The sequence below is a fragment of the Coregonus clupeaformis genome, chromosome 17, assembly GCF_020615455.1.
Source record: "Coregonus clupeaformis isolate EN_2021a chromosome 17, ASM2061545v1, whole genome shotgun sequence".
Classification (NCBI taxonomy): domain Eukaryota; kingdom Metazoa; phylum Chordata; class Actinopteri; order Salmoniformes; family Salmonidae; genus Coregonus; species Coregonus clupeaformis.
Window position 1 is genome coordinate 69,070,806 of NC_059208.1, and position 13,631 is coordinate 69,084,436.

At 40.6% G+C, this 13,631-nt stretch overlaps 1 protein-coding gene across 1 annotated transcript; it reads right to left on the reverse strand.

The window, feature by feature from the left end:
- Positions 1-4,200: 4,200 nt before the first annotated feature.
- LOC121586939 (metastasis-associated in colon cancer protein 1-like) lies at positions 4,201-9,739 on the reverse strand. The gene is made up of 5 exons (XM_041904005.2): positions 9,602-9,739; positions 8,083-8,208; positions 5,709-7,762; positions 5,347-5,535; positions 4,201-5,022 (listed from the first exon to the last, which is right to left on the reverse strand). The coding sequence occupies exons 2-5, from the start codon at positions 8,198-8,200 to the stop codon at positions 4,819-4,821; spliced, it is 2,565 nt and encodes an 854-aa protein (XP_041759939.2). The 5' UTR covers positions 8,201-8,208; positions 9,602-9,739; the 3' UTR covers positions 4,201-4,818.
- Positions 9,740-13,631: the final 3,892 nt, after the last annotated feature.

Consider the following 13,631-nt stretch of genomic DNA (forward strand, 5'->3'; position numbering starts at 1 on the left):
GCCACAACACTACATAAAGAGAGACCTAAGACAACAACACAACACTACATAAAGAGAGACCCAAGACAACAACACAACACTACATAAAGAGAGACCCAAGACAACAACACAACACTACATAAAGAGAGACCTAAGACACCACAACACTATATAAAGAGAGACCTAAGACAACAACACAACACTACATAAAGAGAGACCTAAGACGCCACAACACTACATAAAGAGAGACCTAAGACAACACAACACTACATAAAGAGAGACCTAAGACACCACAACACTACATAAAGAGAGACCTAAGACACCACAACACTACATAAAGAGAGACCTAAGACACCACAACACTACATAAAGAGAGACCTAAGACAACAACACAACACTACATAAAGAGAGACCTAAGACACCACAACACTACATAAAGAGAGATCTAAGACACCACAACACTACATAAAGAGAGACCTAAGACACCACAACACTACATAAAGAGAGACCTAAGACACAACACAACACTACATAAAGAGAGACCTAAGACAACAACACAACACTACATAAAGAGAGACCTAAGACACCACAACACTACATAGAGAGACCTAAGACACCACAACACTACATAAAGAGAGACCTAAGACGCCACAACACTACATAAAGAGAGACCTAAGACACACACAACACTACATAAAGAGAGACCTAAGACACCACAACACTACATAAAGAGAGACCTAAGACAACGCAACACTACATAAAGAGAGACCTAAGACAACAACACAACACTACATAAAGAGAGACCTAAGACGCCACAACACTACATAAAGAGAGACCTAAGACACCACAACACTACATAAAGAGAGACCTAAGACAACAACACAACACTACATAAAGAGAGACCTAAGACACCACAACACTACATAAAGAGAGACCTAAGACACCACAACACTACGTAAAGAGAGACCTAAGACACCGCAACACTACATAAAGAGAGACCTAGACAACACCACAACACTACATAAAGAGAGACCTAAGACGCCACAACACTACATAAAGAGAGACCTAAGACAACAACACAACACTACATAAAGAGAGACCCAAGACAACAACACAACACTACATAAAGAGAGACCCAAGACAACAACACGACACTACATAAAGAGAGACCTAAGACACCACAACACTATATAAGAGAGAGACCTAAGACAACAACACGACACTACATAAAGAGAGACCTAAGACACCACAACACTACATAAAGAGAGACCTAAGACGCCACAACACTACATAAAGAGAGACCTAGGACAACACAACACTACATAAAGAGAGACCTAAGTCACCACAACACTACATAAAGAGAGACCTAAGACAACACAACACTACATAAAGAGATACCTAAGACACCACAATACTTTGTAAAGAGAGACCTAGCAGCAACACATGACAACACATGAATTCTGTGTGTCTCACTCTGCTGACCAGTCCGGCGGAGAAAGAAAGAATACTGCCCATGCAAGCTGGAGGAGTGATATCCATCCTTCTTTTTACATGGATATGAAAACACATAGTAATCATTTATTGTTTTCTCAGTGCAGAATATGAGGAGTTGGTGTTGACTGTTACTGTACATTTACCTCCACGTAGGGCCGGTTTCCCAGACACTGATTAAGCCTATATAGTCCTGGAGATTCTCCATTGAGATTTATTTTTAGTCCAGGACTAGACTTAATCTGTGTCTGGGAAACTGTCCGATAGTGCTTAAGTGGTAATATAAGATCTCAGTCATTGCCCTGTTGTCCTCCAAAGGCCTGCCTTTTAAAGTGCACAGTCAAGCTTTGGTCAGAGTCACAGAATCCAATTATAAGTCAAGCTAATGTTTCAGTCAGTGCAATAAACATCAGTGTACCCTCCACTCTGGTGTTTTAAAGCGCTATCTGTGCCTCCGCCCTCACCCTCGCATGGCAAAGTTTTGACTTGGTCAGCCTTATCTGGGATCGGCCCGGACTTCCATTTCAGTGCGGAAGAAATTTAGATCGCCCAATTAATCCCAGAGTTTTATCCATCAATCACTTTATGTTTTGCCCAGTGAGATGTAGTCTTCCCTTGTCTAAATTAAGTGGCACGTCTCCATAATTAATCTGCACTTGATGCTGGTCCAGTAACATGTCACTGGTCGTCTAACTGGATGGAATATTAACAGGATATTGAATAAGACCATTGTCTCTCTGTTGTCAACAATAGATTAACTATAAATCATTTTAATGAGAAGATATTTCACTAGTTATAATGTAACAGCCATTGTTTAAAACTATACAGAAGACCTTCTTACTTTAGGACTGTCCATGTATCAGGAAGGAGGTTCAGATATTATATATGTATTTGTTCTTCTATTCTATGCCATAATGTATGCAGTCATAACATTCACCTGTAATACAGAACAGAAGCAGGATAGACATCCTGAGCTTTCACGTTGCCAACACTGACAGATAAAGACTAAAGACCATACAATGCAACTCTCAGTTGAAACCAGCTTAAATAAACAGGAGGAGAGAAAGTCAAACTTAAAAAGGTCAACAAGAGTAAGTCAACAGAAAACACACAGCCAGGAAATTCTACGACAGGATTCAATTCTATATAGGGTTCAAGGACAGGATTCAATTCTATATAGTGGTCCTCTGTAGCTCAATTGGTAGAGCATGGCGCTTGTAACGCCAGGGTAGTGGGTTCGATCCCTGGGACCACCCATATGTAAAAATGTATGCACACATGACTGTAAGTCGCTTTGGATAAAAGCGTCTGCTAAATGGCAAATTAAATATAGGGTTCAAGGACAGGATTCTATTTTATATAGGGTTCAAGGAAAGGATTGAATTATATATAGGGTTCAAGGACAGGATTCATTGCGGATAAATTGGGGAGTTAGGATTATGAATTTCAGTTATTTTAAATTGAGGGTTTCCACTGTGGATATAATCTGTCTGTACTGAGATGGTGAAAACAGGCCAAAATATGATCCATGCCTATGTAATTAAAGCGTTTTTGCCATGGTAAATCAGGCCATTTTATTCATCCACCTCTATGAACAGACAGTATTAGGGTCAATGACGTCACTAACGGAGCCCAAGTATTCTCATTTATCTTTAACTGAATGGATGTGACATGTTAGAGACCAACGTGAACCGCATGACACTACTTGTAGTATCTTGTCACATGATTACACTACCCACACTGCAAGACACAGACCAGACCCTTACTGCTCACTATCCCTGCTACTCTTAAAAGACAATACATGGGATTCACAACCTGGTGATAAACTAGAACATGAATAATGGGTCTTCTTCTCAATTAACTACTTACAGTTTTAGTTGCTAATTAATTGAAAATACATTTACATTTTACAAAATAGATACATTTTGACAGATAAGTAATATATAAGTAATATTTATTCATACTTCACACACACCAGGTCACCATTTCTGTTATAAATCTACATTGTGAAATATTAATTTCAGAAAAAGCACAACAAGGTTGTTTTACATTACATTACATATTTAAAATAGTTTTTAACATAATATGCTATTTTCAAGTAGACAACACTGAGTGCCCTGTAATAGGTTTCAATGGAGGGGCTTAAGACACTGAGTTAGAAAACAGCAATCTAAATACTGAGGATTGGATTTGGCAGATAAAACATTCCAACCTTAATCAAAATGTGCGTAAATACAGCGTCTAAAATCAACATTGTCTAATTACTAAATGTAAAATGTAATGAAAAAGCAGGGGGATTGCATGTAACATTGTAACATAAAATATATACAGTATAAAACTGTGTGAGAACATCTTGTGTACAACTGGAAGAGCTAACTACTGTATGTTGCCTTACTATTAATGTAAGTGTCACGATCGTCGGAAGGAGCGGACCAATACGCAGCGCGTGGAGTGAACATGATGACTTTATTTATAAAGCAACCACGAAAAAACAACAAATGACGATAACGAAGTCCTCAGTGACACAACTGAACTTGGAACAATAACCCACAAAACAAAGGTGAAAACTGACAGTTTAAATATGGCTCCCAATCAGAGATAACGAGCCGACAGCTGACACTCGTTACCTCCGATTGGGAGTCATTGACTACAACATACAACACCTAGAAAAACAACCCACAGACCTGCAAACATAGAAATACACCCGACAGAACTACCAACATAGAAAAACACCCAAATCCCCAACAAAACAACATACACTCTAGCTCACATACAAAAGTCCTAGAGCCAGAGTGTCACAGTAAGATCAATAACAAGCTCTATCACATAGTGTCGAACAGAAAATCCAAAGTAACAGACATCAATATAGTTTCTGCTGTTTTAAGAAAATATGTCAATGGAAGCAGATTAGATGATAATCTGTTAGAGAAATTATCAAACAAACTCATGTAAATGGTTAATATGGCAGAGAAATATGTTTGTTTGCATCCTGTGTAACAGAATCTGTCCATACACTGGTTCTAGCTTTGTATGAACAAAATCTAGCAATATAGTTTAAGTATCTGGCCACAATGAAACATGCAATATTGCTATAATTATTGTTTACGACATTAACTGAACTCTAAGAAGAAACTCTGAAAAAGTGGGCAAAGATACGGCACAATACAAGAACAAGGACAAACATTGACTCTGCATCGTAAACAAGGACCTCCATATTCAAAGATAGTGGGAACTGTACAGTAAGCTTTATCAAAGGGCCTCTGTGGCCTCAGTTCTTACCCATTGGAGCGCTCCAGCGCGTTCATTATTCTCCTCAGTGGGGTTCTATGGTTCTATGGTTCTATGGTTCTATGGTTTGGGGAAGGCCGAGACCCTGAGGATTTCCAGACAGTTGACTGCGATGAGCGCCCCGGTCAGCTGCCTCCACTGTCTGGTGATTGGGCTCTTCATCTTGTCCAGGGCCAGGTGGAGGTCCTGGATCATGTCCTGGTAGCCCTCCCCGTACAGCTGGCTCCATGAGTACAGGAAGTCATAGGCAGGTTTCCACATGGACTACAATAGAGGAGAGAGGAGGAACCACGAGTTCAGTTCAGTTGATAGTTAGTTGATAGTTTGAGCATCTATCAAATCAGAGTTTATTCGTCATATGCACAGGATACAGCAGGGTATAAACGGTACAATGAAATGCTTACTTGCGTGCTCTCAAAAGAGCAGTGGAAATAAATCTATTGCCCACCTAGAACGGACGATATGAATAAAAGTATTGGTACAGCCTTACTAATCCTTGTCTGTTGATCCAATGAGATCATGAAAGGGTGATCTTCTAAGAACAACACATTTTCCTAAATACAACAAATACAAGTCAAATGAACAAACCGTGGCGCTAACTTCTCCACTCTTCCCCCGGTGTGGTGCCTCGTAACCAGCGATCTGAGCACTGGAGAGTTTCCCCAGCCTCTCAGCGAGCTCCCTCCACCTGACACCCAGCTCTACCGCCGTGGACAGGATGACCGTGTTCTGGATCAAATGAGCCACTAGAGCCTGAGAGTCCATCTTCAACAGGCCCTAGGATGGAAAAAGCACCATACAAAACACATACTTGAAATGCAACAAATGAAGCGCATTTAGAAAATATAAAAAGTCACTCAAAACAAAGGTCAAGTTGGTTTGAAGTTTCTTCTCTAAACCTGAGACCTATCAAACAAATGTTAACATGCCCCGTCCTTTTCTACACTTACGATTATAAGCTTGTGCTGGAACTTCTTCTTGCTGTTCTCAGTGTGGCAGTCCTCCTTCAGTTTCTCCAGCACGCATGCAACCTTCTCGGCTTCTGTTTCAGCATGTCTCCGTGTGATTGTGTCCAGCGACAAGTTTGAGTAGCCCAGGGCATCAGCGAAGCCCCTCCAGCTGGGAATGTGTTCGGTCACCAGTGTCTGGATGTCTGAGTACATGTAGGTGAGCTTCTTGAACGGCAGTGCCATGTTGTCCAAAAGGGTCTCGGTGGTGAAGTCAGTGCCGTTGAAGTCGATCACTTGGTCTCGGGTGATGAGCTTGACGTTCTTGCAATGGACCAGGCCGGTCCTGCCTCGGAGGAAGCCGATGTACCACTCCTTGACTTTGGACTGGCCCACCGACCTCACGGTCTCTCTGGAGAGGAGAGCCACCGTGTCTCCTTTGAAGTACTCCAGGAGGTATTCCACTCGCGGTTGACGGAGCACTGACTTCAGTGCCACCCCGTAACACTGCACCTTCACAGGTCTGGTCCCAAATTTGGGGAACTCTGGGACGGATTCCTCCGGGATAGGTAGCGATTTACACATTTTGTTTTGCCTGGAACCTCGCTTTTCAGAGCGAATAGGTGCCGCTGCAGGGGAAGACACCTGGAACTCTGCTACAGTGACACTGTTTGAATCCCTCACCTGGAGGCATAGCTTAAAGGAATCCATCTCCCCATTGCCCATCTTGGCCAGCTCAAGAGGCAGGTGAATGACTTTGCCCAGTTTGAGTAGCCCTTGTCTCACCTCTTTCCTTTTATCCTGGGCTTTGACCTTGAACTTTGACGCTATGACGGTAGTCGCGATGTGTAGGTCATTCAGTCTCTCTGGGCTAAACTGGTGCTTCTCCCAGAGCTGTAGCACCAGAGGGGGCAGATTTCTGCTGCCCCTGTGTATATCTGAGAACGGAAGCCTCGGTGGAACATTATCGTGGCAAGAGACGACCACGACCACTTTGAAAGACGGATGGATATACTTTGGGCCATAAACGGCAACAGTGACTTGACGATCCAGGTAATCCCAAACAGATGTAGCAGGGGGTTGGATAACCGATGCCTCTGCGGCTACAATAACATAGAAATGAGACTTTAAGTCTTGAAGCTTCATCTGCATGATGTTCTTGTAAATATAACAGTCCTTGACTTTCTGATAAGGTCCCTCTCTCTTATTGGACACTAGTCCAACAAAGGTGGTCATGACCTGACTTATCGGATCCTTCTTAACCTCCGCGACCATTTTCATTTCCAGCGAGATGGATTCCTTTCCGCTCGTGTTGCCAAGACTCACCTCCAGGAGCGGACTCACGGTTGTCATATAGTTGTTGTTCAGCCCGTGAGGGGGCTCCAGGATGGCTTTCAGCGCAACCTCCTGAACCTCCCCAGCAGGAACATGGCCCTCTGGGATATGGGCTGTAATATCAGAGTCTGGTAACTGTAGTGACCCTCCGCTGTGACCTATCTTGCAGACTATCTGAGAGTCGGTGGCTTGGGTCTGGGCCCATCCAGGACTTTGACTCATCAGTCCTAGGTCAAGGCATGACCTCGTTAGCTGCCTGTGACTCAACCAGGCCATTTTGTAAGCCTCCCGGTCGTTTTTCAACCACTCAAAATCTGCATTCAGAAACGGGCTTGCTGGCGATTTGAGGCTATTGTCCCTTTTCGGTTCCTTTCTCTCCAGGTCACCGAGAATATCCGAGGCACTCCTCCATCTCCCTGACTGTCTTCTGCTCTTTCGCTTCGTATCCGCAAAATGGACGAAGTTTGTTTCGTCTGAAGACGTGCTACTGGCGTCAAAGTTCTCACTGTCAAACAGAGCCGAAGGTTCATCTTTCTGTATTGATAGATCAGTATTGTTTAACGTTTTGTCATTGTTTGTGTGTACAATGTCATCCAAAAACGGATTGGATCCAGATAGTTTGTTCCAGAATGGATTTGTGGTTTGACTTCCATGTTTGACCTCCGGCTGCAACACAGGCCACTCAGAATGTTTTGGCACTTGATTTATTATGTAACTACTCCCTGTGAAAATACAAAATATATGTGTGAAATCAATGCCTTATTTGCTAATATAAAACATACATATGAGAGCATGGTAAAATCACATAGAATGGGCTTCAATACTGGTTATTCAATACTAGCTCTTTAAACAGGCATTATTTTAAATGAGGCCACCATTCAAAGGAGTTACAATACCCATAATGCAATCCTATATTTGAAATTGTTTCATAACTAGGGTTGCAAAAATCTAGTAACTTTCCCAAGACTACCAGATTTTTGCAACCCTATTCATGACATTTAGTTCAAAGACAACATATTTCATAAACGTTAGAGTAGGCTACCATTTAAATTGTTGATGTTCAGCGTTCCATTTTCGTCTAGATCAATCAACATCCCCTCAGATTTGCTCCTAATTAGACTTCCTTGACGACGAAATGACTTTGCTCTGACAGCTGCCATCTTTACATCTGTAAACATTAAGATTCATAAGTTACATACACAATGACTACAGCTCAAATTGCAATCAGTTTGTATAATAACAGATCAGTACACAGTATATCCTGTATAATATTTGAGCGAATTCGGAGAGTAGCCCCGGCTCGTAACCGGGTCCAGCGACTGTCAAACCAAGCCCTTAACCGTTATGCCAAGAGGTCCGAACCCCTTGACAAGGTCTAGGTGTTGAGTTAAGGTCTCTACGATATAGGCCTATGTCCTACAATGTTTATATGTTTTCTACCCTGGCTGTTTATTCTATAAATATTGGCTACATACACGATAGTTTAAAAATACGGATAAAGTAGCCTACAGTTGAAGCTAAAAAAAAACTATGAAAACACAGAGAATCAACATATCTAGATAGGCCTACAGTTTCTTTCTTTTACCAAAAGTTGTTTTGTGGTGCTGTAGTAGGGCTGGCCGATATCTCCAATTAATATTTTTAGGCCATATCGCCCAGCCATTTGCCATTGTTAGTCCATTTCCTCCACACTGGTTCACACCTGAGATTCTTTACCTGGGGCTACCTGTGGGTTTAGTTTGAGGTAACTTATTTTACAGAGCATAAAGCATGAACTCATTCATACTGTCATTTGTTTGCGTAAGGGAGACTTCTTATCATTCATGTATAGCCTATGTAGCTGTCGCAGTGAGTCAGTAGTTATTAATTTGGTTTGTACACGAGTGCACACAAACAGGTTGCTCTTGTCTGGGATTCAACAATCAGTTATTTCGCAAAGCCGATTCTTGTGTGTGTGTGTAGGTAGGTGGGTACCAACCCTCCTGTCGAATTTGACTGTTGCGTCATCTTCAAATACAGAAGCCTAGTTCAGGCGCACCTGTTGGATAGCCTACCTTGTCGTTGAGAAAATGTATAGAGCCAGAGCTAGGTGTGAACACACCATCATCATCGACAAAACCATCATCAAAATTAGGCTACATACAGTATGACTACTGTAATAGTTGTTTTTACACATATAGAAATGCTGCTCCACTGTCTATGCCAGATTTATTTAAAAAAATACAATTTCCGCGGAGTCAACAGGTGCATTACAAACGCCCGCTTGTGCGCTTCAACTACGGTAAACCAGTGGCTTATATATATATATATATATATATATATATATATATATATATATATATATATATATATATATATATATATATATAGCCTACATGTCAAACTTTCAAACACAAGATAGACCTACCTGTACTACGTTCATACAAATATTATGATTCCGTTCGGCTACCATATATTTAACTGATTTGCCAACTTGCCTACTATTTCCAACGTCGGTTAGAACGTTAGAAGCAGCAGCAGACAAAAATATTGAAAAATAGATTGTAACAATATTTACTTACCATGCCTCGCCAAACGGTCTTTCAGAGATTTCGGGGAATCTCACTTTTCATCCATGGTAATAAGGTTTCCATCATAGCCTTATTTAAACACCAACTTTTTTTAGGAAGCGAGTCAGACCGAATCATATCATTACGCCTTCACGCCACAACTCTAGCCTCTGTTTGCTTTGAAACTACAAGCATTCCGGGACTAGTAGTTCAAAACAATGAGGCTACTATTCAAATGAGCTGGTTTAAATTGATTATAAAACTACAATATCCGTAATGCAATCCTGTATTTACACAAAGAGCGTTGCAACACCTGAAACTGTAGCAGAAACTAGGTAGTTTCAGTGTTCTGTCATTATAGGAGAGATTCTTTTTTTCTCCCATTGATGCAATTATGTGAATGGCAGACAGTTCAATGACAAAGTTGGCTCATCATGCATAATCATTTAAGCTATTATAAATAATGGGTCATAATAACACATGTATAAGCTATTTACTAATTGTTTTATACAAAGGGTTTTTGATTAGAAGTTATACATTGTGTTACTCAATTAGTACATTTTAGTGTATTGCTCGAAAGATTTGTTATCACTTGTAGCCTAACATGGCCTAGATAGCCTACATTAAATCTATGTGAATAACATTTGATCCTCTCTCTTTGTTTAAACATGGGTGTGTTTCTTCTAGCCTATGGCTTTATGCACATCATATGTTTGTGGTGTTGAGATTGCGCTCATATATCTTGTCTTGTCCAAACTCAACATCCAAACTCAACATCCAAACTCAATATCCAAACTCAACATCCAAACTCAATATCCAAACTCAACATCCAAACTCAACATCCAAACTCAGTTTCTTGCTACAATCACTCCCTTTGGTCATTTAGCCTACCTAGTATCCAGATGGGCCTATGGGCCGTTCTGGCTGGGACAAGGAAGGCTTACTTAGTCTCTTTAGATGTTAGGTGACATTTTACCTTTGAACAAAGCATGCTGATATTCTCCTATGCTCTAAAGAGGGTAATGTAGTAGCGTGATCTCTTTGTTCTCATTGACTTCAATAACACTGAAATATTCAGATACTCACTTTAACCCAAGTAATTGACATACAGTCCTCGTCATGTTGATCTTGACAAGGAGCAGGTATAGCCTGGACATAGACCTGTATAAATGTTCAGTTTAGTATCAGCATACTGCTGATGGAGTGAGTTCAAATCAAATTTTACATGATGTCTTATTGTCTTCTAGGAAAAAATTGGATATATCCATCATCCATCATTTATCCATCTGACAAAATGACTTACAAATGTGTCTGTATAACCAGGGAAAAGTTGAAATGGCTGAATTGTGGCCAGAGCCGCTAATATTGTGGCCAGAGCTGGTTTGGTGGTGTGTGGACCTTGGCCTCTGAAAGTAGCTGGTGTTCGAGAAATGCGACTAAGCGCTACTGAGTAGAATATGAATGTTAATTTTTAATGGGGAAAAGACGGTCATACAGCACCTATTTAAAACTCTGGGGAACACATGCAATGATTGTGAAAGGCAAAATGCAAATAAAACTTCACTTACAGATGAAGGTTATGCCCCTTTGGTGCTCAACCCTTAAAATTGTATTATTATTATTTTTTATAAAACATGATGAACAATATTTCAGTATTGTACATATCATACCCCTGAAGCTGGTACTGTAGTAGTCTATGCTTAGGACAACTCTACTGACAATGACATGAAAGAATTGAGACAGATATGCCTCCTACTGGTCAACCTTAAACAAACTCACATCACAATGCTGGTTAGATACTAAGCTGTTGAGAAAATTGACTAACGTCTGCTCTCTAGTGGTGCTTTTGAAAGTGTTGTTGTGCCAGGATAAAAAATATACTAGATGACTGACTGAATGTACATTGAGTGAAAGCGTCTTTCCCCTTCATATAGAGCCTTCCCACTCAAAAAGGATCCATGGTCATCATCATAAGCCCTGTTTATACCTGCCGCTAACATGCGTCCTTTGTCCTGATCTTGTCCTGATCTTATCCGTTTACACTTATAAGATCTGATCAAAATAAGTTAATAATGCGTCTTTTAATCGTCTCGCATCTACTACAAAACCATGGTGCTTGCCTACGGAGCTGTGAGGGGAACGGCACCTCCTTACCTTCAGGCTCTGATCAGACCCTACACCCAAATGAGGGCACTGCGTTCATCCACCTCTGGCCTGCTAGCTCCCCTACCTCTACGGAAGCACAGTTCCTGCTCAGCCCAGTCAAAGCTATTCGATGCTCTGGCACCCTAATGGTGGAACAAGCTCCCCCACGACGCCAGGACAGCGGAGTCACTGACCACCTTCCGGAGACACTTGAAACCCTACCTCTTTAAGGAATACCTGGAATAGTATTCCACATTCAGATATTTTTTGGGGCAGCAGCATGTTTGAATTGCATAAAGATAGTTTACCCAAATTACAACATTAGATGATTCATTGCCCTGAAAGCAGTCTATGGGCTAGAAGAGACTTTAATTATATATATTATTTGTTTTACTTCGCAACTGCCACTAACTACGAACTTCAGAGCAGCAACATGTATGAATTGCATGGCCAAACCAGCTAGGATGGAGAGAAGTAAGTGGCAGGTGATTTAAGCTCTCACCTGGTTAAAAGTTAAAAGTGTGTACAGATGTAGAATCTTCATTTCACCTATATTGTCACAGCAAAATAAGGATTCGAATGTTTACGCCATAAATTCCCAGCAACAAAAGAGTGGTCAAATTAAGATCCTACACCTGTAGATTATATCAGTGGGACTGTTTGCTTCCAGGGACCATAGTGGATGTGGGTTCCTGGTGCTTCAAATACCATAGCAGGTTCATTTAATGTGAAGAAAGTTCATTTACTGTGTGCTATGTTAGGCCTACAAATGTTTAGGCTAGTATTGACTCTCACAATACACTATGTTCAACAAAACACTTTAAGCAGACTTGAAGAAGCTTCATAGGAGCATTCATAAAGTATTTTAAGCTCTACTTAGGTGATTCACAAACAATTGATAAGGAAATATCATTCAGGGTGATATAAAAGGTATTTACTTCTTATGCTTTTCCAAATGTGGCATATGAATGCAATATGAATGCAATATGAATGCTGCATCTAGTGTCCATAGGCTTCAATTAAGCCTTAACAGTTACATTTTGTCTAAAGTGGGACCAACAGTTGTTGAGAGAACATAGTTAGCCTGAACCCTTTTTCTAGGTTAAACAGTAGGGTAGTATTTTATGTAATTAAATCTGGAATGGATGGTTATACAAGACAGTATGTTCAGAGTTCATAGATGTTGTCAGTCCCAAAAACAATACAGTTCTCCAAATATTCAGACAAACCAGTTTTTCCTAGATAGCATCTCATGCATTGTAGATAGCATTTTCTGCATTCTCGCCATGAGCTGTGCGTTATGATAACACACGCACACGGTTGTCACGCACACACACGTGCACATCAGGTATATTTCAGTGCCAAAACCAGATCATACTGTAGTTCCTCAACAACAAAGTGTTAGGAGAGTTAATTTATCTTGAGTAGCACGAACACTAACATGTCATCAAAGTAATTACATTTTCCTGCGATTCGCCATTAAGTAGAGGAAAAAATCAGTAGAGAAAATCAGATCTAGGTCAGGTTGATTAATCTGACTGGATCACTGGGTCGAGATTGTTTATATTAATACAATTAAACATTAAAATGCTCATTCAAATTAAAGTCTTGATCTAGATCATATTCTGGCAATAAAATAACAAGAAATGTTGAAACAGGGAATCTTAGGTTGGCATCTAATTTAACCATACATTTTATTCTGAAAACTGGAAACATTTTCGTCTGATTGGAGACTATCTGGTAGTAAGAGTAGTCTTATTCCACTTATAATGATGATATTTATTCCACTTTTACTGATGTGTGATGGGATGAATGCATGAAGTGCAACAGCCATTGGCTTTGAGGGGCCAGTGTTTTGGGCAACCATAGTCCCGAAGAAGAGCCATAGTGGGGCCAA